At 46.0% G+C, this 27,299-nt stretch overlaps 3 protein-coding genes and 1 pseudogene across 5 annotated transcripts in view; 1 reads left to right on the forward strand and 3 right to left on the reverse strand.

The window, feature by feature from the left end:
• Nucleotides 1-9: 9 nt before the first annotated feature.
• Nucleotides 10-2,348, reverse strand: LOC106853545 (acrosin-like; annotated as a pseudogene).
• Nucleotides 2,349-4,973: 2,625 nt separating this feature from the next.
• Nucleotides 4,974-7,245, reverse strand: LOC148224215 (acrosin-like). The gene is made up of 5 exons (XM_088162826.1): nucleotides 7,175-7,245; nucleotides 6,674-6,895; nucleotides 6,093-6,358; nucleotides 5,679-5,824; nucleotides 4,974-5,203 (listed from the first exon to the last, which is right to left on the reverse strand). The coding sequence occupies exons 1-5, from the start codon at nucleotides 7,243-7,245 to the stop codon at nucleotides 5,018-5,020; spliced, it is 891 nt and encodes a 296-aa protein (XP_088018952.1). The 3' UTR covers nucleotides 4,974-5,017.
• Nucleotides 7,246-8,827: 1,582 nt separating this feature from the next.
• LOC148224216 (acrosin-like) lies at nucleotides 8,828-11,197 on the reverse strand. Its single transcript, XM_088161160.1, has 5 exons — nucleotides 11,118-11,197; nucleotides 10,623-10,838; nucleotides 10,043-10,308; nucleotides 9,623-9,768; nucleotides 8,828-9,147 (listed from the first exon to the last, which is right to left on the reverse strand). Exons 1-5 carry the CDS (start codon nucleotides 11,186-11,188, stop codon nucleotides 8,962-8,964), a joined length of 885 nt encoding a protein of 294 aa, XP_088017286.1. The 5' UTR covers nucleotides 11,189-11,197; the 3' UTR covers nucleotides 8,828-8,961.
• Nucleotides 11,198-14,996: 3,799 nt separating this feature from the next.
• Nucleotides 14,997-27,299, forward strand: part of RAB3GAP2 (RAB3 GTPase activating non-catalytic protein subunit 2) — a 41,849-nt gene continuing 29,546 nt past the window's right edge. For 2 of the 3 annotated variants that reach the window (XM_014876886.2, XM_088161159.1), the window contains exons 1-3: nucleotides 14,997-15,120; nucleotides 23,824-23,891; nucleotides 26,309-26,432. In XM_014876886.2, the coding sequence (XP_014732372.2) occupies nucleotides 15,012-15,120; nucleotides 23,824-23,891; nucleotides 26,309-26,432 (301 nt within the window). In that variant the 5' untranslated portion in view covers nucleotides 14,997-15,011. The remainder of the gene's footprint in view (nucleotides 15,121-23,823; nucleotides 23,892-26,308; nucleotides 26,433-27,299) is intronic. The other variant, XM_014876887.2, reaches the window with a different exon arrangement.

A 27,299-nucleotide genomic window follows, 5' to 3' on the forward strand; every position in this document is an offset into this window, starting at 1 on the left:
AATTTTATTTCAACCTCCAGGTTCTTCGTGCATGGAAGAGATGAGTGTGAGCAGGACAGAGCAGGCTTTTGACATTGTGGCAGCCTTGGGATCAGCAGGCAAAGGTTGCTGTGCACTGCAGCACACCCTGGATGCTGCCCACTCTGGTGATCAGGAAGCACTTTTAATATTATATGTGCCAATGTGGGCCAGGATCCAGTCATAGAAGTACTGAGTGAAGGTGTAGACTCCAGGCCGCCTTGCTTTGCCACAGCTTGTTCCCCAGCTGGTCACTCCAACAACCCACCAGTAGTCAGCATGGCTGTCTTGGCACATGAGAGGACCACCGCTGTCACCCTGCAGCAGAGCAGAGAGCATTAAGGTGGTGTTGGTTGGCCACCACCAGCACTGGAGCGGCCTCCTTCTCTGTCACAGACAGAGTTATTTTCAGGTGTTGGAGCCTCCAGAAGCTTGGCTGTGAATGGCTTGGGGTCCTGTAGGGTAGGGCTCTCTCTGTCCTCTCTGCACAGAGCTCCTGGATGTGCAGAGGATGGACATTTGGCACCTGGACCTCTGGGCTGCCAAGAGCACTAGCTGGGCTTTCTGGGCTTTCTGGCACAAGGGAAGCACTGGGCAGGCAGGTGTGGATGGGGAGTGTGTGGGAAGCCCCCAGAGCAGTTGTGGGGAGCTGGGGCAGGGAGGGTGACTGAGTGGCTGTGCAAAGCAGGCCCTGGGCTGTGCTGGTGTGGTGCTGCCCTGGCTGCTGGTGCTGCTGGGGGCTGAGTGGCTCATGGCATGCTCCTACCTGGCAGGTGTCAATGAGGCCCTCTGGGTAACCAGCACACAAATTGTGAGTGTGGATTTTCCCTGCATACCAGAAGGTGCTGTTGCAGAGCTGCAGATCAATGAGCTGGACCTTGGCCTCCTGCAGGTGATCACTTGGGTTTTTATCTGTGAGTACAGAAAGAAACAAGCACCCAGCAGCTCCTTCCTGGTTTTCCCCCCTTGTCTGGGGGAAATCCTCTTCCCTAGGGTTTCTCTTTCCCTCTGCAGAGGCACTGAGGTGCTGTGTCTCTGCTACCTGTCTCTGGGGATCAGGCCACGCCCATCTCTGCAGAGGTGTACATCCTGCAGCCTGGCTTTGGCCTCTGCTGTGGGGAAGCCCAAACCCTCTCCCCATTGTGCTGAACTGGCTCTGGAGTCTCTCTTGGGAACTCACCTTTTGCAGTGATGGCACCCCAGCCAGCAATCCAGCAGTTGTTATGCTCCTGTGACACTGACATTCCTAGGATAGGGTCGGCCACACAGGCCAGTTGGATGTAGGGGCTGCAGTGGACAGGCTCGGTCAGTTCCAGCAAGGCAATGTCACTGCTCATGTCACGTCTCTTATAGTTTTCGTGACGCACTAACTTCTTAATTAGGCGCACTTGTACCCCAGGGCCTGGCTTAGTCAACTGGGTGGCCCCAATCACCACATATACCATGGTGGTATTCCTGGAAAGGAGATGGAGAGAGGGCTGAGAGCAAGCAGACCCATGTGCCACAGCAGCCCAGCAGTTGCCAGAACTCTGCTTGGCAAGGCAGAGAGGGAGCCATGCTCTGGCAGGTGTGAGCGCCCTTGCACGCCTTAGGATGCGGGAATGATAAGCTGGAAGGTGCTAGGAAGCCTTGGCACAAGCCCAGGCTTCTCCTGAGCAGTGTGGCAGCTGGGCTGCCTGAGAGGGAAGGGGATGGGAATAGCAGGTGGTCCTGCTGATACCTTCTGGTGTCGTGGGGATGCTGCCATTCCCTACTCACAAAATTAGGTCGAAGCAGTGCGCTGCTGTGAGGACCCACTCTGCCCTGATGAGAGAACCTCCACAGAAATGCTTTGTGCCTGGTATCCTGGCATGCTGGATGCTGACGATCCATGGCCATGCCCCAGGCTTGGCATCTGCACCACCCACAATGCGCATCATGCTGTAGTCATGACTCTTGTATCCAGAGTCAGACACCATGGGTCGGAGGCCGCAAGTCCATCTGCAAGCACAAAGTGATGTCCTTGTTGCTTCATGGCCTGCTGTGGCTCAGGCTGAAGCTCAGCCCTCTGCCCTCCCCACAAGGGCTTGCACGCACAGCAGGCCAGGGAAGCCCATGGCGTGTGCGTCTGTCCGTGCCAGCACCTGGCTGCTGGCAAGGAGCTGAGGCTTCCCCATGGCGGGTGGGAAGCTGTGGCCCGGCCACGGGGGACAGGCGGGCCCCTCCAGGGAAGGCCCCAAGTGTTGCCGTGGCTCCCTCCCAGGGCCTGCGGCCACTTACCCGCAGGGGTACTGTATGCTGTGGGCCAGCCCGGCCACGGTGAGCAGGACGAGGAGGCCGAGCCCATCCATGGCTGCCAGAGGCACGTGTCAGCTGCAAGCACTGAGGGCTCCGTGCAGCAGCACAGCCACAGCCGCAATGCCCGCAGCAGCCAGGGTATCCTCGTCCTCAGGGCTGATGTCACGGAGGACAGAGTTCCGTGTTCTGAGCGCTGTGGGGGTCTGTGGCATGGGGGCCCACTGGGGCATGGGCAAATCACAGAGCCATAGAATGGTTTGGGTTGGAAGGGAGCTTGGAGAGCATGTAGATCCAACTCCCTGCCATGGACAGGGAGGGAAAGCACTAGGCATCCCAAGGAGGTATAGGGAGGATCTTGCACTAGGCCTGGTTTTCCAGAAGGTCCTGAGCTTGAGAACAGTCCTTGCATGAACCCATGCCAGTGCCTCAGTACCCTCACAGTCAAGAATTCCTTCATATGATCTCATCTAAAACTACCCTTTGTCACTGCAAAGCCATTTTCCCTTTTAGGACCTGCCCTTGTAGGAAGGCTCTTTATTGCTTTCTTTAGGCCTCTGTTCTTTGCAGTCTGAGGCTGTGCAGTCCCCGGGGCAGGCAGGTGCTGAGGAATGCATTTGGGGCAGGGAGCTGGGTGTGCAGCTGCAGTGCCAGCTGCAGATTGAGCTGTGGCTGGTGGGAGCCCGGGACCAGAGGCTGTGAACTGCCCACACTTTGCATGACAGAGGGCACAGGGAGCTGTGGCACCGGCCAGGGATTCGAATGGACACTGGGTGCTGCAGCAGGAGTTGGTGCCTCTTTATGGAACGTGACATCTGTGAGTCTGCTGCTGGGAGAATCCCGATTGAGGTTGAATGGGTACGCCTACCCACTCTGAGTGGTTGAGAGTGGTGTGGGTAGGGAATCAAATGAGACACCATTGGCTCTTTGGAGCCACCTGTGCCTCCAGAATGGTCAAACAGCGTAGTTTCCTGAGCACTTTGGCAGCCCAGATGGGACTGTAGAGATGCACCCTTGGGGCTTCCCGCCTCCAAACATGCAACTGGTAGTAGCAGGTGAGTTCACCCTGTATCTTTACAGCAGGAAGGAGCCAAAGGGGGAGTGTTACAATTCTGTACACAGATTCTGTGTAAATTACGAGGGTGGATTTGAGCCTCTCTATTGCTGTGCTATTTGGTGCAGATTTGGTGAAATCTCTGGTAGAGAGGGTGAAGAAGGCATGCACAGCATGATCAGTGTAAGGTGGCCACAGAGGAACTGTGGAGGCCCCCATAAGTTGTGAGGTGGTGGGACTGGAGTCTCTGCTTGGAGGTTTTTGTTGACAGGCACAGGGAGAGCCTTGTGTCCCTTGTGCCACACAATGGGGGCTATAGTCCCTGGGCACACACAGAAGGGGGCTGAAGTCCCTTCTTGGCATGCAAAATGGTGTTTCATGTGCCTCGAGGTGTTTGATGTGATGGGAAATGTCCCTGGTTTAGGTGAGGGAAGGCTGCATGGCCCAGGTTGTACAGAACCGGGAGAAATTGTTTGGGCAGCAGAGTTTTGCCAAGACAGCACAATAAGGTTGTTTCAGGATGACTGGGCAGCTCTAAGCTGGTCTGCTTGCTGGACAGGGTAATGACCATCAATAACCCTGAGTGACACTCTTGCACTCAGTGTCTTTAGTGAGCAGGATGCTTCTGACATCAGGAAATATTTGAAGAAGCTTATGCCAGAGTCTTAGGAAACGCTACAGATTTGGGGTGGTTGTTCTGAGCACAGCCCATCTTGATTAACACAAAGGGAAGAATGCCCCCTGCCATGAGACAGGACTCCATTAGCCTGCAATCCAAGAGAAAGTACTTGTCAAATGTCTTCCCCAAGGCAATCCAGCATCCCTCATGGCCCCAGGGATCAAAGTTTGATAGAAAGGGTATAAAATTAGTACGAGAATTTGTACAGCATGTAGATGATTTGTTAATTAGTGAATCGAGAAATTTCTTTCCCATCCTGTGGTGATTATGTGCAGCACTCAGGCAAAGAAGCACACCAAGCTGCAGTTTTTGTCTGTGCTCTTTGATTGCCCCTTGTCTCCAGCTGCCAGGCTTATACAGCCCTCTCATCTCCCTTGACTCCTGCCTTTCTCTGCCCTTGTCTCCTCCCAAATATGGAGCCAAGCCCAGGGATCTTTTCCCTGTGGCTCACAGGTTGGCTCTGCCTGTGAACAGCCTTGGTGTTGCAGCTGCTGTTGGCCAAACACACCTTGGCCTTCCATGGCATTCCTGGTGCCCTCTCCTTCTGTTCCTGCCAGGTTCCTCTCCACAGAATGAGCCCAGCTCTTCCTTTGAGTAAGTGTGAAGTGTGACCACCTGGCACACCAATCCCCCTTTATTGCCTGTGAAATCTGGCTCTGCCTTGGGGCACTGGCACTCCAGTCAGGAGCCAGGAGTTTCCCTTGTCATGCTTGGGAGCTTCCCAGGTCTGTTCCCTTAGCCCAGGCTCATACCAGGCCCTAATTAGCAGCCCATGTGTCAGAATTGTACAGAAAAGATGGTTCCCTGTGACCAAATGTCACTTTATTTCAATCATTAAGTCATCTCCAGGTTCTTCATGCAGAGGAGATGAGTGTGGGGAGGACAGAGCAGGCTTTTGGCACTGAGGCTGCCTTTGGATCTGCAGGCAATACCCCAGGAGGAAACAGCTGCAGTGCGCTGCAGCACATTCTTGATTCTGCCCACTCTGATGCTCAAGGAGCATTTTTAATTGTCTCCAGGCCGATCCGCATCAGGATCCAGTCATAGAAGTACTGAGTGGAGGTGTAGACTCCAGGCTGCCTTGCTCTGGCGCAGCCTCTTCCCCAGCTGGTCACTCCGACAATCCAGAAGTAGTCACTGTCTTTATCTTGGCACATGAGAGGACCACCGCTGTCACCCTGCAGCAAAGCAGAGAGCATTAAGGTGGTGTCGGTGGCTCCTGTCTGCACTGGGACTGTCTCCATCTCTCCCACAGCCCCTGCCAGAGCTGTATTCCAGGCAGAGGAAGGCTCTGCTCAGGGGCTGGAGCCTCCAGAAGCTTCTCTGTGAATGGCTTGGGGTCCTGTAGGGTAGGGCTCTCTCTGTCCTCTCTGCACAGGGCTCCTGCATGTGCAGAGGATGGACAAATGGCACCTGGACCTCTGGGCTGCCAAGAGCACTAGCTGGGCTTTCTGGGCTTTCTGGCACAAGGGAAGCACTGGGCAGGCAGGTGTGGATGGGGAGTGTGTGGGAAGCCCCCAGAGCAGTTGTGGGGAGCTGGGGCAGGGAGGGTGACTGAGTGGCTGTGCAAAGCAGGCGCTGGGCTGTGTTGGGGTGGTGCTGCCCTGGCTGCTGGTGCTGCTGGGGGCTGAGTGGCTCATGGCATGCTCCTACCTGGCAGGTGTCGATGAGGCCCTCTGGGTAACCAGCACACAAGTTGTGGGTGTGGATTTTCCCTGCATACCAGCCGCTACTGTTGCAGAGCTGGAGATCGATGAGCTGGACCTCAGCCTCCTGTAGGACATCACTTGAGTTTTGAGCTGTGAGCAAAGAAAGGGATAAGCCCCCTGTAGCACCTTGCCAATTCTGCTCCATTTCTTGGGTGGTGATGCCTTCCCTAGGGTTTCTCTTTCCCTCTGCAGAGGCACTGAGGCACTGTGTCCCTACTGCCTGTCTCTGGGGAGCAGGCCGGGTCTGTCTCTGCAGAGGTGTACATCCCACAGCATAGCTTTGGCCACTGCTGTTGGGAAGCCCAAGCCATGTCCCCAGTGTGCTGAGCTGGCCCTCGAGTCTCTCTTGGGAACTCACCTCTTGCAGTGACGGCACCCCAGCCGGCCACCCAGCAGTTCTGCAGGTCTGACAGTCTTAGGGTGGGGTCAGCCACGCAGGCCAGCTGAGTGTAGGAGTTGCACTCAACAGGCTTGCTCAGTTGCAGCAAGGCAATGTCGTTACTTTTGTCATTTTTATTATAGGATTCATGGCGCACTAACTTCTTAATTCGGCGCAGTTGTGCTCCAGGTCCTGGCTTAGTCAACTGGGTGGCCCCAATCACCACATACACCATGCCAAATTTCCTGGAAAGCAGATGGAGAGAGGGCTGAGAGCAAGCAGAGCCATGTGCCACAGCAGCCCAGCAGTGGCCAGAGCTCTGCTTGGCAAGGCAGAGAGAGAGCCACGCTCTGGCAGGTATGAGTGCCCTCTCATGCCTTAGGCTGAGGGAATGTCAAGCTGGAAGGTGCTAGGAAGCCTTGGCACAAGCCCAGGCTTCTCCTGAAGCACTGTGGCAGCCGGGCTGCCTGAGAGGGAAGGGAATGGGAATAGTAGGTGGAGCTGCAGCCTGGGCACCTGCTAGTGTTGTGGAGATGTTTCAATTTCTGGCATCTCTTTACCTGATGGGGTCAAAGCAGTGGGCTGCTGTGAGGACCCACTCTGCAGTGATGAGAGACCCTCCACAGAGATGTCTTGTGCCTGGTATTGCAGGATGCTTAAGGCTGACAATCCACGGCCAGGCCCCTGGCTTGGCATCTGCGCCTCCCACGACGCGTGTCGTGTTGTCGACATCATCCAGGTACTCATACTCATACATCATGGGTCGGAGCCCACATATCCCTCTGCAAGCACAAAGTGATGTCCTTGTTGCTTCATGGCCTGCTGTGGCTCAGGCTGAAGCTCAGCCCTCTGCCCTCCCCACAAGGGCTTGCACGCACAGCAGGCCAGGGAAGCCCATGGCGTGTGCGTCTGTCCGTGCCAGCACCTGGCTGCTGGCAAGGAGCTGAGGCTTCCCCATGGCGGGTGGGAAGCTGTGGCCCGGCCATGGGGGACAGGTGGGCCCCTCCAGGGAAGGCGCCAAGTGTTGCCGTGGCTCCCTCCCAGGGCCTGCGGCCACTTACCCACATTTTTCCCATGTTCCGTGCACCAGCCCGGCCACAGTGAGCAGGACGAGGAGGCCGAGCCCATCCATGGCTGCCAGAGGCACGTGTCAGCTGCAAGCACTGAGGGCTCCGTGCAGCAGCACAGCCACAGCCGCAATGCCCGCAGCAGCTGCGCTGCCCGTGGTGCCCTTGGCGCCGGGGCTGATGTCACAGAGGGCTGGGTTCCGTGTTCTGGGCTCCGTGGGGGTCTGTGCAACTGGGGCCCACTGGGGGAGGGGGAACAGTGAATCAGTGAGCCATGGAATGGTTTGGGGTGGAGGGACCATGGAGATCGTCTAGCTCTGTCTCTCTTGCCTTGGGCATGGAGGGATAGCCTGTGCTGGAGATGGCTGCTCAGAGACTGGCTCAGGTGCTGTCCTTGAACACTGAGAAATGAGGTATTCACAGCTGCTCTCGGCAATCTATGACAGTGCTCTAGTATTCTCAAAACCAAGAATTCCTCCATATGATCTCATCTAAAATTACTCTGGGTTGTTGCAACACCATCGCCCCTGGTCCTTTTAGGACCTGCCCTTGTAAGAAGGCTCTCTGCTGCTTTCTTTAGGCCGCTGTTCTTGCAGGATGAGGCTGTGCAGTCCCCGGGGCAGGCAGGTGCTGAGGAATGCATTTGGGGCAGGGAGCTGGGTGTGCAGCTGCAGTGCCAGCTGCAGATTGAGCTGTGGCTGGTGGGAGCCCGGGACCAGAGGCTGTGAACTGCCCACACTTTGCATGACAGAGGGCACAGGGAGCTGTGGCACCTGGCCAGGGATTCGAATGGACACTGGGTGCTGCAGCAGGAGTTGGTGCCTCTTTATGGAACGTGACATCTGTGAGTCTGCTGCTGGGAGAATCCTGTCTGAGGTTGAATGGGTATGCCTACCCACTCTGAGTGGGTGGGAGTGGTCTGGGTACGGAATTAAATGAGGTACCATTGGCTCGCTGGAGTCACCTGTGCATCCACAATGGTCAAACAGCGTAGTTTCCTGAGCACTTTGGCAGCTCAGATGGACCTTACTGCACCACTGCTGGAGTGTTTGTCAACAGTCTTGGTATTGCAGCTGCTGTTGGCCAAACACACCTTGGCCTTCCATGGCATTCCTCGTGCCATCTCCTTCTGTTCCTGCCAGATTCCTCTCCACAGAATGAGCCCAGCTCTTCCTTTGAGTAAGTGTGAATTGTGACCACCTGGCACAGCAATCCCCCTTTACTGCCTGTGAAATCTGGCTCTGCCTTGGGGCACTGGCACTCCAGTCAGGAGCCAGGAGTTTCCCTTGTCATGTTTGGGAGTTTCCCAGGTTCCCTTAGCCCAGGGTTATACCATGGCTCTATTCAGCAGCCCATGTGCCTTTTAGCACCACCCTCAAGGTGTCTGCTTTTATCCTATCCTCTGCCTAGGCTTGATGTGCCAGGTTCCTCCAGCCCATGATGGCTCAGAGCAGTCTCCTCTCTGACCAGGCACTTTGGAGCTATTTGGAGCCACTCAGTCCCTTTGTGCCCTCAGGCTCATTCTGCAGGTGCCAAATGTGGCATTCCTTCATTTGCCCAGGTGATGGAATTGCAGAGAAATGATGGCTCCCTGTGATTATAGGCAACTTTACTTCAACACCTAAGTCATCTCCATAGCTTGCCTGCACAGAGGAGAGGAGTGTGGGCAGGACAGAGCAGGATTTTGACACTGAGGCTGCCATTGGATCAGGAGGTATAGCCCCAGCAGAAAACAGTTGCTGTGCACTGCAAGGTTCCCTGGATTCTGCCCACCCTGCTGTTCAGGATGCACTTCGAAATGGAGTGATCCCCATCTGGGCCAGAATCCAGTCATAGAAGTACTGAGTGGAGGTGTAGACTCCAGGCAGCTTTGCTCTGGCACAGCCTCTTCCCCAGCTGGTCACTCCGACAACCCACCAGGAGTCAGCGTTGTTGTCCTGGCACATGAGAGGACCACCGCTGTCACCCTGCAGCAGAGCAGAGAGCATTAAGGTGGTGTTGGTGGCCCCTGTCTGCACTGGGACTGTCTCCATCTCTCCCACAGCCCCTGCCAGAGCTGTATTCCAGGCAGAGGAAGGCTCTGCTCAGAGGCTGGAGCCTCCAGAAGCTTCTCTGTGAATGGCTTGGGGTCCTGTAGGGTAGGGCTCTCTCTGTCCTCTCTGCACAGGGCTACTGGATGTGCAGAGGATGGACATTTGGCACCTGGACCTCTGGGCTGCCAAGAGCACTAGCTGGGCTTTCTGGGCTTTCTGGCACAAGGGAAGCACTGGGCAGGCAGGTGTGGATGGGGAGTGTGTGGGAAGCCCCCAGAGCAGTTGTGGGGAGCTGGGGCAGGGAGGGTGACTGAGCGGCTGTGCAAAGCAGGCGCTGGGCTGTGTTGGGGTGGTGCTGCCCTGGCTGCTGGTGCTGCTGGGGGCTGAGTGGCTCATGGCATGCTCCTACCTGGCAGGTGTCGATGTTGCCCTCTGGGTAACCAGCACACAAATTGTGGGTGTGGATTTCCCCTGCGTACCAGAAGGTGCTGTTGCAGAGCTGGAGATCGATGAGCTGGACCTTGGCCTCCTGCAGGTCATCACTTAAATCTTCATCTGTGAGCAGAGAACGGAAGAAGCCCCTGGTAGATCCTTCCCAGTTCTCCTCCCCTGTCTGATGGGAATTCCTGCCCTATGGTTTGGCTTTCCCTCTGCAGAAGCACTGGGGTGCTGTGTTCCTGCTGCCTGTCTTTGGGGTTCATGTCAGGCCCATCTCTGCAGAGGTGTACATCCTGCAGCCTGACTTTGTTCTCTTCTGTGGGAAGCCTTAGCCCTCTCCCCAGTGTGCTGAGCTTGCTCTGCAGGCATGAATTCTCTCTTGGGAACTCACCTCCTTCTGTGGTTGTACCCCATCCAGCAATCCAGCAGTTTAGCAGCTCTGAGACTCTTACGGTGGGGTCAGCCACACAGGCCACCTGGATGTAGGGACTGCACTCGACAGGCTCGTTCAGTTCCAGCAAAGCTATGTCATTAGTTATATCACTTCTCTTATAGTTTTCATGACGAACTAGTCTCTTAATCCGGCGCACTTGTGTCCATTGGCCAGGGTGAGTCAAATGAGTGGCCCCAATCACCACTTTCAGGATGCCAATTTTCCTGGAATGGAGATGGAGGGAGGGCTGAGAGAGAGCAGAGCCATGTGCCACAGCAGTCCAGCAGTTGCCAGAGCTCTGCTTGGCAAGGCAGAGAGAGAGCCATGCTGTGGCAGGTGTGAGTGCCCTTGAATGCCTTAGGCTGGGGGAATGGTAAGTTGGAACTGCTAGAAAGCCTTGGCACAAGCCCAGGCTTCTCCTGAAGCAGTGTCGCAGCTGGGATGCCTGAAAGGGAAAGAGATGGGAATAGCAGGTGGAGCTGCTGGCTGGGCACCTGCTAGTGTTGTGGATATGTCTTTGTTCCCTGCTCCTCCTTACTTAATCTTGTCGAAGCAGTGGGCTGCTGTGAGGACCCACTCTGCAGTGATGAGAGACCCTCCACAAAAATGCGCCAGGCCTGGTATCCAGGGATGCTGGATGCTGACAATCCACGGCCAGGCCCCTGGCTTGGCACCTGTACCACCCACGATGCGAGTCAAGCCGTAGTCATCAGGTATGGAGTCAGACACCATGGGTCGGAGGCCGCAAGTCCATCTGCAAGCACAAAGTGATGTCCTTGTTGCTTCATGGCCTGCTGTGGCTCAGGTTGAAGCTCAGCCCTCTGCCCTCCCCACAAGGGCTTGCATGCACAGCAGGCCAGGGAAGCCCATGGCGTGTGCGTCTGTCCGTGCCAGCACCTGGCTGCTGGCAAGGAGCTGAGGCTTCCCCATGGCGGGTGGGAAGCTGTGGCCCGGCCATGGGGGACAGGCGGGCCCCTCCAGGGAAGGCCCCAAGTGTTGCCATGGCTCCCTCCCAGGGCCTGCGGCCACTTACCCGCAGTTGTCCCATGTCCCGTGCACCAGCCCGGCCACGGTGAGCAGGACGAGGAGGCCGAGCCCATCCATGGCTGCCAGAGGCACGTGTCAGCTGCAAGCACTGAGGGCTCCGTGCAGCAGCACAGCCACAGCCGCAATGCCCGCAGCAGCTGCGCTGCCCGTGGTGCCCTCGGCGCCGGGGCTGATGTCACAGAGGGCTGGGTTCCGTGTTCTGGGCTCCGTGGGGGTCTGTGCAACTGGGGCCCACTGGGGGAGGGGGAACAGTGAATCAGTGGAATGGTTTGGGGTGGAAGCGACCATGGAGATCCTCTAGGTCTGACCCCCTTGTCATTGGGAGAGAGGGAGAGCTTGCAGTAGATCCCGTTGCTCAGAGCCTGGCTCAGAAACTTGTTCTCAAGCACTTTGAGGGATGGGGCCACCACAGCTGCTCTAGGCAAGCCATGTCGGTGCTCAGCAACTTCACGGTCAATAATTTCTTCCTAATATCTAATCTGAACCCACTCTCTCTCATTTTGAAGCCTTTCACTCTTGTCATTTCTTGTGTTGACTCAAACAAATAATTACCTGTATTTCATAAAATGGAAATCGGTATGTAGCCTAATTATTTTTGTAAACTGCATTAATACCTTTGTTCAGCAGGATGTATGTGAATGTAAATTATTACTCTTACTAGAAATGTATTGTTAAATTTGGCTATTAAGTGTATATCTGAATGTCTTTAGGAACTTCGTTCAAAATTATGCCAGATATTTTTCAAAGTAGTTTTTTTTTTCTGTAGCCATCCATATATGTATAATGAATCATTAAAAATTAGTAACTATTGAAGTTTTAACAAACTCACAAAGGTTTATTCTGTAGCCAAAGTGTTAATATGAGTTTATCTGTACTCAAGACTGTCTTGAAATACCAGATTTTTTGCCAATTATTCATTGCCTTATTTTATGCTTTCATTGGTGTCTTGGTAGCTCTTGACTTCTTCATGTACAGCAAACTAGGCAGGGATATTACAGTCTTATGCTGTTCACTATTCTCTAATGAGGAAAATTTCCATAATGTGATGAAAGCTTCACTATAGAATGACAAACCATGTTGTTAATTTAATTTCTTGTATACTCCTTATTATTTCAGCTGACATTACTAGTGACTGTGCACGCTACAATTCTCAAATGTCATTAAATAGTTTTCTTCACAAGCTTTCCAAGTTTAATTAGAGCATCTGAGAATTAACCAGCCTCTTGTCTCAACTTTTCCCACACTGTGACCTTGTTTTCTAAGAGTATCCTTCTTATTGGCCCATATCATCTAATTCTACACCTGTTTGGAAAAACAGGATTGAACAACTCTGTATTGAATAGCCACAGGATTATTCATCTGCTTAAATTCAAGCCTGTGTATTGCCTGAGGAGCCACAGATTTGAAACGTAAACACAAAATGTTCCTGTAGTCACCAAGGGCAAAATTACTGAGCCCTGATTACTTGTACAGAAGTACAGAGGAAAAGACAGATGGAGTTTCTAGCAGTCTTTAATTCAATACTACCTACCTCATTGTGGGGCTGTATTTTCAGCAGGAAATCTGGAATCTTAGAAGCAGAAAGCTCCTCATCTTTTTGCTGGGCTCGTGGAAGGGGCTGGGACTGTGTGGGTCTCAGCACTCAGATAAAGCCACTGTGGCCACTGTAGAGTCCCATTGCTGCTACCTCAGGTAAATTTATATCGAATGAATTATTCATTAGGACATATTATTAGATGAAAGTTCTTAACCAGTATAAAAGTTAAAACTACTAGTAGCGTATAGTATAGGGTAGTATAGTGCACTGTATCAAAGCAATCATATTAAAGCTAGCAAAAAGGAACAATGCCAGGCTCCCTCTCTTCAGGAAGTGTTTTGTTTGTTCCATGCTGAATACCCTCTTATAGATAATGCCTCTTTTGTGCTCTCTTTTATTGGTACTGTGTTTATTACAAATTTTTCAGTAAAATTGTGATTCCTGCTTGTGGTCTCTCCAAGTGTTTCGTCGCTTGTTGGAAGGGTGTGGAGAAGCAGGTGCAGTTCAGTGGGATTGACTTTCCCGCTGGATTTTAAACCAGAACATCACTACAACAAAATAGGACACCAGAAGACATTAAAATAAAGCCAGTTTCTTTGCATATCTCACAAGAGATTTTCTGGAGTTTATAACCTGTTACAGTCTGTGCCTTTAGGACAACACAACTGGAGCCCACTTTGGCATGAAACTTCTCTTTGTAAAAATTAGTTTAATCTTTGAAGGTATTTAAAGACCATGTAGAAGATCTAGACCACAAACCAAACTTGCAGAATAACTTGGACTTTCTCAGTTATTTCAGCTTTTAGCTACATAAGACATATTGCTATCAATCACATAAAAAAGCCCTTTGAGAAAACAAGAAACAAAATTCTTATATACATATATATATATATATGTTTTTGTATGTGTACATATAAAGGCTAGTCAAGTAAGAGCCATTAAAAAATTTGACAAGTCTTGTGCACAGGGTGATTTGTGTTTCCTTGGGGCCCAGAAAACATCCCTTGGTGTTCTTCCCACACATTTTTTTTTTTCCTTACCCGAAGAGGAGGTTTTGGAGGCTGCAGGTCAGTTGTCAGCATTGTACCAACGTCACGCCACAGCAAATCTCAGTCATCATCATTGCTGCTGTCACACAGATGCCGCAGTGTCCAGAGGAGGAATAGAAATGGGTTGACATTAAATCCAAATAAAAGCTTTGCATTTGCAAGAGCAATCAAGACTGAAAGAAACCCTTTTCTTACTAACCATAAAAGGTGTTTTCTATTCATCAAAGTGATATGTGAAATAGAGAAATTGAGAATTAAGAACCAAGCATCAAGAAATGCTTTGACTAAAAGGGGGAACAGACAAAGCCGTATTGTTTGCTGTAATTTACAGCGTTACAAGAACAGGAGGAGAGCAAGGCTACAAGGTGGGGTCAAGGGCTAGAATGCTCAAACAGGATGCAAGGACAAAGACACCACAGGATAAGGGGGTCCTCAGACCCCTGAGACCAGGAAAACTGGTATCAAAGTCCGGAAAATGACCAAAAGACTAAAAAGAGAGCATGCGCAAGGAGGAAAGATGCAAATTTCAAACTGAGAAGAAGACTGTTTACTTCATCCCAAAGACTCCCAGACGACCACCAGATCAACCTAAAAGGAGCAATACGCAGCCGCAAAGAGGCGTGAAACTAATTTCAATATGGAGCAATGAATATGTATTAGGCGTATTGTGTAGTCCTAGTTTGTAGAGAATAAAAGGAGAGGAGCAAATAGCCAAAGGTGTGCATGTTTTTGGAGGAGCTATCCCCCATGCACCTCAGCACTAAATAGATACATACCAGCTCTTATAACTTATTTTGTGGGTTATAGAGAGTTCTTCCGCGCTTCACACGTGGGTTTTGGGTCGTGCTGGTTCATCATTAGGCCTGGATGGTGAAATCCAGCTGAGGGAGTTGGGGTTGTTTAGCCTGGAAAAAAGGAGGTTCAGGGGTGACCTCATAACTCTCTACAGCTACGTGAGAGGAACCTGTGGGAAGGTGGGCAATGGCCTCTTTCCCCATGCAGCCAGCGACAGGACAAGAGTAAATGGCCTCAAGCTGCACTAGGGAAGGCTTAGGTTGGACATGGGGAGGAATTTCCTCACAGAAAGTGCGATTAAACATTGGAGCGGGCAGTCAGGGAGGGAGGTGCGTACAGAACTCCCGCCCCCAGCCCCGCCCCTCGGGCCAGGCCCCGCCCCGCCCTCGCATCCGCGGCGCGGGAGCGGCGCATGCGCCGTGCGGGGCCGCGCCGGGCCTGAGGGAAGTGCCCGAGCGTTTCCGGGTTGGGTGGCGGCGGCGCCACCGTCACCGGGAGCATGTCCTGCGCCCTCGTCCCCTTCGCCCACTTCCAGGACCTGGAGTTGGCCCGCGACTTCCTGAGCCCGCACCGCCGCCAGGGCAGCGCCGCGGCCGGCAAGGAGAGCGGTGAGTCCGGCCCCCGGCCGCGGGGTGTCCCTGCGGGCCCTGCGCTCGCTCGGCTGGCGGTGGCCGTGCTAGCCCAGCGCTCGGGGTGGCTCCGGTGGTGCGGGGTGGGTGTCTCGCCGTAGCTGCCACATCTTCACTTGCGAAGTCGGACTTTCCTGGCGCCCAGTAGTTTCAGGTGCCCAGCTGTTCGCAGGTGTCACTCCTTACCCCGTAGTGTGGAGGCGAAGTTCTTTGGCCACTGACTCTGCCTGCCCCAAACTTTAAAAGTTTGTAGGTTTCTTGCTGGGAGTGCAGTTGTCTGAAGACGCTCTCGTAAAGACAACACACGTTGTGCATGCAAGGTTATCTAGGAATGCAGAACGTGCTGAAAGTGTACTAAAGGTTTAACTTGGCAGCTTAAATGAAAAGACAACAAATCTTAACGCAGTTAGAGTCTGAAGCTGTGGACCAGGGTTCTGCTGTGTGAGGCGGTGCACAGTGCAGGCTGAGCTGCCTGACACAAGCCGCGTTCTCAGCAGATCCACGTCCAGAATAGAAACCACAGGGAATTGAAACACTGTTTCCTATTTGTTACCTCATACTGTGTTAACTGTACACTGTGTGTGTATAGATATAAACCCCCCAATATATACAAACTATGTCTGGTTGATGTTTTCTGGTTTCTGGCAACAGTAGAGAAGGAAAGTATTTGGAGAGGTTAATGAGGATGCTTGTAAAAATCCTGACAGCTGTGGACAGAGCTTTAAGAGAAAACACCGAGATGCTTATTTTAAAAGCTTAAAATGCCTGTGGGGGAATTAGAAGAGGGGAGATCATAGGATAGTTTGTGTTTAAAGTGATCTTTAGAGTTTATCTAGTCCAATCCCCTGCCATAAGCAGGGACTTTTCACTAGACCCCACTTTTCACAAGGCTGCTCAAAGCTCCATCCAGCCTGTCTTTGAACGTTTCCAGAGATGAGGCATCCACAGCTTCTCTAAGCAACCTGCTATGGTGCCTCATCTTCTTTGTTATAAAAAAAAATTCTTCCTAATATACAATATAAATCCATTCCCCTTTATAAAGCCGTTGTCCTATAACTACAGGTCCCATAAAAAAGCTGGCACAAGAGTTGTTTAAAACTGTAAAAAGTACATTATATGTTCAGCTGGTTAATTTTGCCACTAAAACTTCTGTGTGTAAAACTTTTGGTAGAAAACAGTTTTCTGCTGCTGCTTGTTCTGTGACTCTAATAGTTTTTGAAAAATGCATAACAAGTTCCACATGGCTTTTCTTTGGTATCATCTGTATCTAAAGGAGGGATTCTGGAAGCAGAAGGCTTCTGTTTTCAAGTATTTCTTGAATTCTGAAGATAAAAGCAAAGGCTTGTAATATGTCTGTGTTTCTAAAAGTGGGTGTCAAAAGAAATTAAAATATTTTTCTCTTCATGGTACATGAGAGGCGCTTGTGTAAAATAACTTGGATATTTTATTGGAGTGGAGTTATCAAATGGCAGCCATAAAAAGAAAATATTTAGTATGTTGTAAAATTACAAAAAATAAAAGAAGCAAAGAAGATGCATGTTCCAAAATGTTGCTGTTCCATTTTAATGAGTGGGCTGTCTTCTGGACTATTTTTATATTTGCTTATTCAGTCATTGAGGCAGAAGCGAGTGTTTTTCAAAATAATGCTCATTTAGATTCATTGAAATAATTTTGGATTTGTGCCTGTAACTTTTTGCTACCGCAGCTGTTCTCATGGTTCAGGATAAATAAGTATAAATGTCAGCAAGTGAGAGTTCCCAAAGTGGTTTAGACATAAGATTGTAACTTAGTGGTTTTTCAAGGAGAAATTCTTGGTGCATTTGTGTTTGACAAGGGAGAAATGCTGCTGTGATTTGTGAGGTATTTTAAATTAGAAGTGAGAAAATTGTGCTTTTTATCAGGAAATGCTTTGCTAGAAACTCTTCTGCTGACAGAATGTACTGTTTTAAAACAGTAGTTTAATAAGGTTGCATGTTTAAAAACTTGGATTTGAATCTCTTTTTATATTTTTACTCTGTTGAGAAGAAATAAAGTTAGGGTTTTTTTACTAATAAGTTCAACAGAGAATATGTTAATTTGCTTTCAAATCAAACTTTAGTTCTAAACTTAAACTGTGTTCATTTTTATGCAGTTATACAAATTGCAGCAACCACATGCCAAAACACTTAGGTATTTTTTTTATTTTTACCTGGGATGAGAACCTTTCATTTACTTTATTTTTTTTAAAGCTATGCTTCATGTGTGGGAAAACTCTTGCTAGTATTTAAAGGTTGTAGTTAAAATTTATGGCTACCTTAGGGAAATAAATATATGTTAATTATTTTCAGTTAACAAAGTGCATTTGAGTTAATAAATTATTTTAGTGATAACAATGTTTCAAGTATTTAGTAGAGTTTTCAAGAATTCTTGTCGAGTTTTGGGTAACAAATGTTCTTGAAAAGGTGCCTCTGGCATCTTCAATATGTGGGGTTTAGTTTTTTTAGTGGTGGCTGTAGGCCTTGTCTTTTTTGTTTCTTAGTTTTAGAGCAAAGAAGCTTTTAATGCTGTTTTAACTTTGGCCATATTTTAATTCTAACAGAACTAACCAAAATATTTTCTGTGAGCTGCAATAAAATTTAAGGTTATTATTGTTAAAGTTTTTTTGCAGTAACAATTTGAATGAAGAGGATTTGCTTGCTTCAGAAAATACAGGCAGTATATGTTTCTAAATCAGATGTGATACTGTGACTTTAATCCAGTTTTGAAGGTAGATGTCTTTGAGTAAAAAACCTGCAACTTGTCACCTTGTATTTAAAATAGTGTATTTTGTTTATATAAAAGTTAATCTATGTTGTCGATTTAAAATTTAACTTGAAAAGGTTTAGCAAAGTGTTGCATATATTAAAAATACAGGTGTAGATAAATAAAAAAATCTTGATTTTTATTCCAAGGGGATTTGATTTTTCCCCCTTTCTTTGTACAGGTGTAAGCATTTAAACATATTCAACAGTAGAACAAGATAAAGGAAAGCATTCTATCAACTGCAATTTCGCTTAAGTTTTTCCTGTAGCCCAACAGGTTGTCTTGTTTGTGCACAGGATACACTTGCCTGGTAAAGTGTGGAGGAAAAGCAAGCTGTCCTCCTCCTCTGAGCCTTGTGTGAGGTCATTCCTGCAGGTTTCCTGCTTGCTCAGGAAACACTGGAAGAAAGGGTTTGTGTGCTTCATGCTTGTGTTATGCAATCATCTGTTAAAATTGCCACTGATGCCATGCTGGAATAATTTAAGAAATGCTCATAGACTGCTTAAGCTGACCATTGATCTGCCATGAAGCAAAATACAGCTACGTCTTATTGTCCATATTGGAATACAATAACAGGTGTTGGGTTGGATCTTGGCTCACATGCTTTAAGTAAATAAACCTGGTGTTACAGAGTGAGCTGGTTAAATGTGCTCCTTGTGGAGTTGCTATATCTTTATTCTTTGGGAAAAAAAAAAGATGAGAGTGCTTTTTCATACTTTAATGAGGAGGACTTAAGCATGAGAATTAAGAGTCTTGGAAAAAGTAATGCTGCTAATGAGGCACAAATCCTCTGTGGAGGGTGAGCCTAGTGGTGTCTAAGTGGCTCTGAAAACTGCCTTTCTAACTCTGCAAATACTGGGAATAGGAAGTGTTTGCATCACATTTAATTCGACATCTTGCTGTGTTGAAGAGGTTTTGGTCTGCTGTTGGCCGGGTCAGGAAACAGCTGTAACAGTTAACTCTCTTATAAAGCTGTCTAAAATAAAGGCATGCATGTGAAGGAAAAAATCCATCTTATTTGCAATATGTAATAAAGCTTTGCAGGCATGACAGAATTTTAGCATGCAGAAATTAATTAATGGATGTTTGCCTGAACAGAGCAGAAAGGAGAGCAAGACAGATAACGTTTCCTGTAATTTTTATAAATTGAACAATTTAACTGCAATTTATTTAGAGCAATGTGTGTCTCTGTTCTTCTACTACACTCACAGCTAGATCTGTGTTTTAAAACATTTTATAGGCTTGATGACAGCAATTCAGTGGCATAGCCAGGTAGGACTGCTGATAGATAAACTGTGGGGTGTTAAAATGAAACAAAATATTCAGTACTTTCCTGATGTGTTTATCTCCCGTTACCTAAATGAAATGTATAATGAAAAAAGCCAACAAATCCAAACTTGACCTTAAGAGTTCCCAAGCAATATCTCCATTTATGATAGTGATCTGTTCTTATTCAGGGGAAGAAAAAATTAATCCCCTGAGCTGAGGGCTTCCTCAGAGCTATGAGGTGTCTCTTTGCTGCATCATTTTGCAGTAGAAGTGATGGCTTAAGCCTGTCAGAGAAACTCCTTTCCAAAATCCTGCCTTGTTACGTTGACAACAGCCTGAAAAGTGCTCGTCAGCCCAGTTCCTCTAAACAGCATCTTTGGACTTGTACACTTTGCTTTATCTGGGTCAGCTGATTTAGTTCAGAAATACGGAAGGCCAGGCTTTTTATTTCAGAGTTGCCAACAAGGTTACAAAGAAAAAAAAATACATTACAAAATGAAATTTTAGATTGCATTTAGCATTAAGGTTGTTGTTAACTGCTTCTGTATCAATCTTATTGAATCAGTTATATTCTTATTGAATATTCTACTGACAAGCTCTTTTTCATTGCCTCTTTAATCAGATCCTCCCTTTCCAGATTGTAGTATTTACATTTAGTATTCCTTTCCATTTTTCTGTAAAGTGTCATTAAAATAGGTGCACTGCATGAATTGGATTACATCTGTAGCAGTTAATACATCTCAGATATGGGGAAGAGTAAATGAGATGCTCTCAGCATACATGACAGAATGCTGTAAAGTACTTCATCCAAATTATCTTCTCACCTGAGTTTGTTGCTGCTTTAACATCTCCTTTATAGCATAGCCCTCATTCTTTCTTGCTCTAACTAAAGGCATTGCTTGCATTTGAGAAGAAATGTGGAATGCTATGTTTTGTATGTAATCTGTTCCATTTGTTTCCTATGGGCTTTGTTTTTTTTTTTCCCTCTGGTATTTAAAATTTTAGTTTTGGAGTTAAGTTATAACTGTAAGCCATGGAACTTTGCACTATTACTTAAAAAAAAATTATCTATTTAGTACCTGGATTATTTTTAATGTAGTAATTTTTTACTTTGTTGATAGCAATTGTGACCTCCTAAAGGAAGAAAAAATGTCCAAGTGGTTATTTTTGTGTTTAGCAAACTTACTTAGTTTGGCTTTTGGGGTTTTTTTCCTCCGCTTAAGGATGCCTGTAGTGAGAAGAGAGAACAAATATAAAACTAGTCTCAAGAGAGGCTTCCTAATAATGTTGGCAAAATAGCCTTATGTATTTGTCAATCCTCACATTGGAGGAGCTTTGGGAATAAATGTCCTATGATTCCTGAATAGCAGGAAGATTCTAAGCAATTTCTAAAGTTCCTTGGCCTAAAGAGAAAAGAAACTGTTTCTATTTCTTTCATAATTGTGCAATCCAGTGGTATCAGAATTGCAGTAAACATGCATGGAAGAACATATACAACTCTCACACTTAACCAGTCATTTCTTGCACTATTACCTAATAATGTTTTATATTCATAAAGCATGGATGGGACTTCATTGCATGTGTCCAAGCACATCCACCAATAACCTCCTGCACAGATTTGGAATGTAAATGTGAGAGCAGGAAAGAAAGGCTTCAGCTGCCTGCCCAGGTCATGGTGCTGCTCTGGAGGGAAGGGCACTGGGCAGTTCTCTGTGCTTAGATGTCTATTTTGTAATTTGGGAAGTGAATAAAAACATCTTTCATGTTGAATTTGACCTGTTAAATTCCAGTTAGACCTCAGTGTTCCAGATCTGTTGCTATTTTTCTCTCTCCTCTGTTCTTGTCTTTTAAACAAAACATGCTTATAGGTAGAAATTGTTTTTGTATTATGTTTAATGATAAATGTACTTAAATTAATTTTCTTATGCGTTACACATGTGCAGCATTTAAATCAGCTCTAAAGTTTCAAATGTGTTGGTGCTATATGCTTCAAATTAAAGAATTAAGTGGTTCATGTAAATCCAGTAGATGAACTTTTATTTTTGTGATCTCTGTAGTAAAGCAAAATCTGGAATATTGCTGCTGCTTTATCCAAGTAAGGAGAAACTGTTTATAAGACATCTGCTAGCAGTCAGAGATAGAGTTGAATAGAAATAAAGATTTGCAGGAAAGTTTGATTTATTTTTCAAAGATTTTTTTTTTCCTGAAGAGAAACTGGAAAAAATGATCGTGTTGCAACTGTTTAGGGCTTGCTTAGGTGTTGGTTACTAGATAATGTGTTACATTCCACAGTTGCTAGTTCTGATCTGTAATGTTACTAACGAAAATGCTGGGAGGTTTCTTAAAATCTTCATCGTAAGGGAACTCAGACCCTGTGGACTTGGACTCTCACTTGACCAACCTTATCAAGTGCTGGTGGGTGGGAAAGGCTCTGCAGGCTGGCAGCCTCCATGGAATACTTTATAAATCTTTGGCACAGGTGAATAGCTGGTGCTTTGAGTTACTTTATCCATTGTTCCAGAGATTATTGTCTGTTGTTTAATGCCTTGCTTTGCTATTTATTGCATAGGTGAAATGTCTAAATAATAAGAGTGATGTGAATAAGAAAACAATTTTAATTTAATTTCTTCTTACAAAAAGGAGAAGTGTGTGGAAAAAAGGCAAGGTGGATGCAGGCCTTGATAAATATGTATGATGGTACATTCTGGGATGATTTATCCAATGTGGAGGATGGATACGAAGGAGCAGTCTTGTAAATGTTTGTAAGCTGGAGGAGCTGCTGGCTTTGCAGAGGAGGTCACAGTTCCGAAAGATCTCTGCAGTTTCGTCAGTGGAATGGTGACTCACCATTACATCATTTTCCTGTCTTTTTTCATTTATCTAGTATCATCCCAGCATGATGAAAACTACCATGAAATTGTGGTATTCACAGAGGCAGCAGGAATCCTCACAGCTGCAGTTTTATGTTGTGGATGTTCAGTCTCAGAATTGAAGTGATTGAGGTTTCTTGGGAAGATTGATCTGCTCTGTGCTGCAGGGAAGGCATTGGCCTCAAATGTGTTTCTTAGATAGGGTTCTGTTTCACTCTGGATCATGGCACATGGACAGATTTCTTTCCTCCATGAATATTATAGAAGGAGATTTTTAAAATCTTTTGAGATAATAAAATGCAAACGGAAGTAGAGTTTTATTAGCTATCTTAGTCTAAACATTGAAGTTAGGTACTGTTTTCTTCTTGTGGTTACTATATTCAACAGTATTTGCCATTATATTCCTTTATATGTTTGTACACTGCAAAAATTTTCAACCTCAAATACAAGATGAGACTGTGACCCTTGGAAGCCTGTTGCTTATATAGTGATGTCTGAAATAACTGTACAGTTATATCTGCATTGCTGATGATGCAGTAAAACTGCTTGACCTGCCCTTTTTGCAGATGGTACAGACCTTTCAATTTTACAGAGGTAAAATACAGTGGACCTTTTGTCTTCTGCATTCTCCTAAAATATCTTCTCAATAGCATTGGGGAAAGGTTTATGTCTTAAATGAAAATACTTTTTTCAAAGGTTTTTGTCTTCATTAGCTATACAGAAGATTTAAAATCTAACCGAACAGAGAGATTACAGATTTCTGTTTTGTTGTCCAGCCTTTCCTTGCCTGATGGTAACAGAACTACAAGTTTTTAGACCAATTAAAGTTGTTCTTGATACAAACCTACTTGTCTTTACTGTTTGACCATCCAAAATGGCAGAATCTTGCTTGCTTAAAACTAAATTTAAACTCATTTGAGACATTATGTTTAAACTTCTTCTTAAGGTCAAATTTGCCATGACATCAGTTAATGGAAAAACTTGAAAGAAATCCTTGGAAAACTCTTATTGAAGTCCTATTGATGTTACTGCTTCAGATTTTACTCTAGTGCATGCTTGGATGGAAGTCAGTCCTTGGCTTTTCTACTGAACTACAATGATGTTTATTGATTTATTCAGGGTCCCAGTTGTGGTAGGGTCTGAGAATTGTACATCTGCTGTTAAATACTGTTAAATACTGTACTGTTAAATGCCTGTGGTTTTTCAATTTATATCAAGTTCTATGAAACCTTTTTTTTAGGTGAAAAAAACCTTTCCACATTCACTCTTACAACTAAAGAAGTAGGCCTTTCTCTATGAATCTTTTTCTCAGGTGTTTGAGGTATTTAGTGAGCTTGTGGTTACTCTGAGGTTTCTGAATGATATAATTGAAACTGATCAGTGTCTCATTAATTTTCCTCTCTGTTGTGTTGCAAAGATGTGAAGGTCTTTGTGCTCATTTTCTTCTCAAAGGCCAAGTCTTCAGCTTTTGCTTTGCTGGTGGGATCTATGTTATTCTGGGCTCAGATGTGTTATGGTCAGATGAATTTCCATGTACTATTGATACCCTTTTGCATATGGGGTACATCTTCTGTTAATACTCTTCCATAGTGTCAGAAATGGTAGTCATTAAAATACAGAAAAATAAGACACTTCTGAGTTCTTTCAGTAGAACTCCTTTACTATCCGTCATAAAAAAGTTGTAATGCATTAGAGGGGAAAGCAAAATTGTCATTTTGTTGCCTATGCTGTATTCCTGTGACAAGTCTTTTTTCACTTAAAGCAGGCAAATCAACAAGCTGGGAAGATGGTGGCTGGGGAGCCTGGGATGAAGCAGAATTGCAAGAACCTGTAAGTTCATATGTATATGTGTATATATATATATATGTATATATATATATATATATATATATATATATATATATATATATATAGTTAACTTCCCTATTATAGAAGTCTTTTCCACTAGTTGGTGTGTGTGGTGTTTTGGTTTTTCTCTCCCTATACGACTGTCACCTGGGCAAGAAAGGTCCTGACCTGTGTTTTGAATGTACCTGCTTGTTTGTCCCTTGCTCCTGTAGTTTTTTCTAAATATAACTTGGATGTTACCTATTATAATTGCTCATATACTTCTGTAGGGCTTTTCTCACCAAAGTATGCACACATCTTCCTGTGCTGCTGCACCTGGGGGCATCCTTTTTGTCCTGTAGCTAGTCAGAAACAGTAGGGCATGGCAGTGAAGTTATAATTATCATGAATTAATATAAATCAGAAAATCCTAAATCATGAATTACTGGCATAGGCATCTTCCTAAGGATCACTAGTGCTCCTTTTATGTTGTGGTGTGTGGATGGTGTTACAGGGGGATTTAAACTACCTCTGTGGGATGGAACAGCACATTTGCTCTTAAAACAGGGAAAGACATTCCTCTGCACAACTCGTTCAAGTGAAAGTAGCAGGGCTGGTCTCTTAATTGTTTGTAAGGCTGAGCCGTCCAGTTGCCAGCTGACCTGGTGAGATGTCAGTGAGGCTGCTTATAGAAATCCTTTGCACTGAATGAATCATCTCAACAGAATTACTTAATTAATTCCCTCTAAGAGCTCTGAGGAATCCAGACCTCACCTTGCTAGCAAACCCGTTATCTGCAGTCTTTTTCTCTGTGTGTAGGAAGGATGCCCAGGTTGTTGGACAGTATCCTTGTGACTGTTCAGCAGAGAAACAGATTTTTCGGCTGAGGTGACAGACAAATTGAAATGGGCATGGTGTCTCCCGGGGATGAATCACTGACACTGTCAGGCATGACGTGGTGTAGAACCATTTAAATAGGATGGGTACTCAGCTCCACTATAATTGTCATGAAATGAGTGTTTCTCAGGCCACATCTTGTTAGATGTGCTATAATATTTATAACTTCCTGAATGAGTGGAACAAATGCTTGGTTTTCTACTTTTGTTGTAATTTGATAAAACCAGCAGGCATTTCTAAATTGAAATCGTTCAATTTCTGACTCTTTTCTTTAAAATGTCCCACTTTTCTGCCAGGTGGTTTACATCCTTCTTGCATCCTCTACTTGCATGTTTTCCTCTAACGTTACCAGTGATTCCAGGCCAAACTTCAGAAAGGGTTTGCTGTCATATGCAGCAAAGAGGTTATCCTGTGTAGGAGCATATAAATACAGGAGTCTGTGTCTCTGAACACAGAGCAAAATGAGTGCATGAGTCTAGCACAGAGGTGAGAATTATTAGTGAAATATAACAATCAGTTCCCTTGTTGAAGCTTTTAACTCTTGATTTGCATTATAGCTGGTAAAAAATTCATTGTTTCCTGGAATTACTTGTGCCCTGGACAAGTATCTATTTCATGGAACAAATTAGCTCCTGTTAATCATAGTTCAAAGTCAGGAAGTAACAACCAAGCAGTAATATTTTGGAGAGCTAGGAGGGGTAAGGTTGGATATGGAAGTGGAAATGGAGTCTGTGGACAAAGGAAAGTGTGTTGCTGTGATTGGATAAGAGGATGGATCTAACTAACCAGGAGTATCAACTCTGAGACTTTGTAGCAGGTCACTCCAAGGTTGTTACTTCTTGACTTTGAACTATGATTAGCAGGAGCTACTTTGTTTGTGCCACAAGAAAATATTAGCAAGAAAATATTTAACTTGTTGCCCCAAGGAAAAAAGATGTGATTTTTTTTTTTTTTTCTCTTATACATGAGGATGGTATCTAAGTTTTTACTTATCCATCTTTATACCCTTAAAACTTGGCACCATTTAGTTTGGAATTATTTCATTGTGAAGTTACTTTGTGGAAAGGCACCTGATACCTGTTGCCACATGAATACCAGCTTAGTTACCTTCTTCATATGTGCATATATTTGCTTAATGCTGGTCAATGTATGAGCTTGGATAAATTCTTCATTTTGAGTATGGATTATAATGCGAATAACTAATAAGATTATCTCCGCTCTCTAATCAATGATTAAAAAACTTCAAATATCATTCTCCTGGTGTCTCTTTAAAAGGAGATGATTTTGAGTAGAGTTAGTGATGAGTACTTCTTTGTTTTCTGTTTTGTAAACACACAGAATTAGTGGAAGGCTGATGCATTTCTCAGGGCTTTCCATGCAAGTTGGAGCTGAAGTGATGTGGTCAGTAATAAAAAGTCCATTCAGCGCTGCTACGGAGGGCGAGCCAGATTGTTCTCATCAGTCTTGCAAGTTCTGCTCTGTCTAAAAATTGTTGCATACATTGACTAGAACTTTACCTGTAGGAAGAAGAGGAATCTAATTCCAAGAACCAGCGAAATTACTGGCTTCAGGACTGTGTGTTGTCCTTGTCACCAACCAATGACCTGATGGTAATAGCTAATGAACAGAAAGCAGTCTTTTTAGTGCGTAAGTATCCATTCCACTGAGTCTTTATGCCTGGACACTTCATAGTAACCCAAACAAGTTTTGTTTGCCCCACTCCCTGTTTATCCCCCAAGCCATACCTTCCAGAATTTTGAAGTGTTTTATAGTACACATCTTGCATTTTCTAGGTGCTGCTTGTCAAGTAAGTTGCTTTGTCTTTACTTCTCAGCTGTGTTTTCACCTGTGGGAACTATTTTGTCACGTAAAATGCATACGTGTTATAACTACCCAGTTGTTTTAAAATGCTCAGAGATATTGACATTAATTTTTCTCGGTAAGAAAAATTGGTTTTAGCCATTAAGAAATGTTTGATCTTAGTTTTCTTTTCGCTTAAAAAATTACCTGAGCCAGTATCACTCTGGGAAAGGAGTATTAATGTGAATTTTTCTTGAAATTCCACCTTTGGTAGAAACTTCTTGAATAATGAGTCAATACCGTCTTAAACAATGGGTGGCTTTGTATTTTACTCTAAAGTAAGGCTCTGGTAACTTTTAAAGGTATCACTAATAACATATGAACACTGATAAGCCAACTACTGTTTATAGATGTGCTGTTGTTTGGGGTTCTGGTCTTTTGATGGCTGCAGTGGATGACATGTGAGGAAGATGAGGGGAAACATCCTGATACAGGGACTATTATGGCATTTTAAAACAAAAAATCAGAGTTGAAACCCAGATTTGTGTAACTGGGCAGATTGCACTGAGTTGTTGTACAGCTTTGTCATTCCTTGCAAAGCTGTGTATTCCAAACCTGCTGTAGACCAGTTGCTAATTTGTCATTAAAACTGGAAAAACAGCAGTACTCCTCATAAAGTTCCTATTGGATCAAGCAGAAAGAAGTGATTTAAAT

Source organism: Sturnus vulgaris, chromosome 3 (genome assembly GCF_052056855.1).
Source record: "Sturnus vulgaris isolate bStuVul1 chromosome 3, bStuVul1.hap1, whole genome shotgun sequence".
Classification (NCBI taxonomy): Eukaryota; Metazoa; Chordata; class Aves; order Passeriformes; family Sturnidae; genus Sturnus; species Sturnus vulgaris.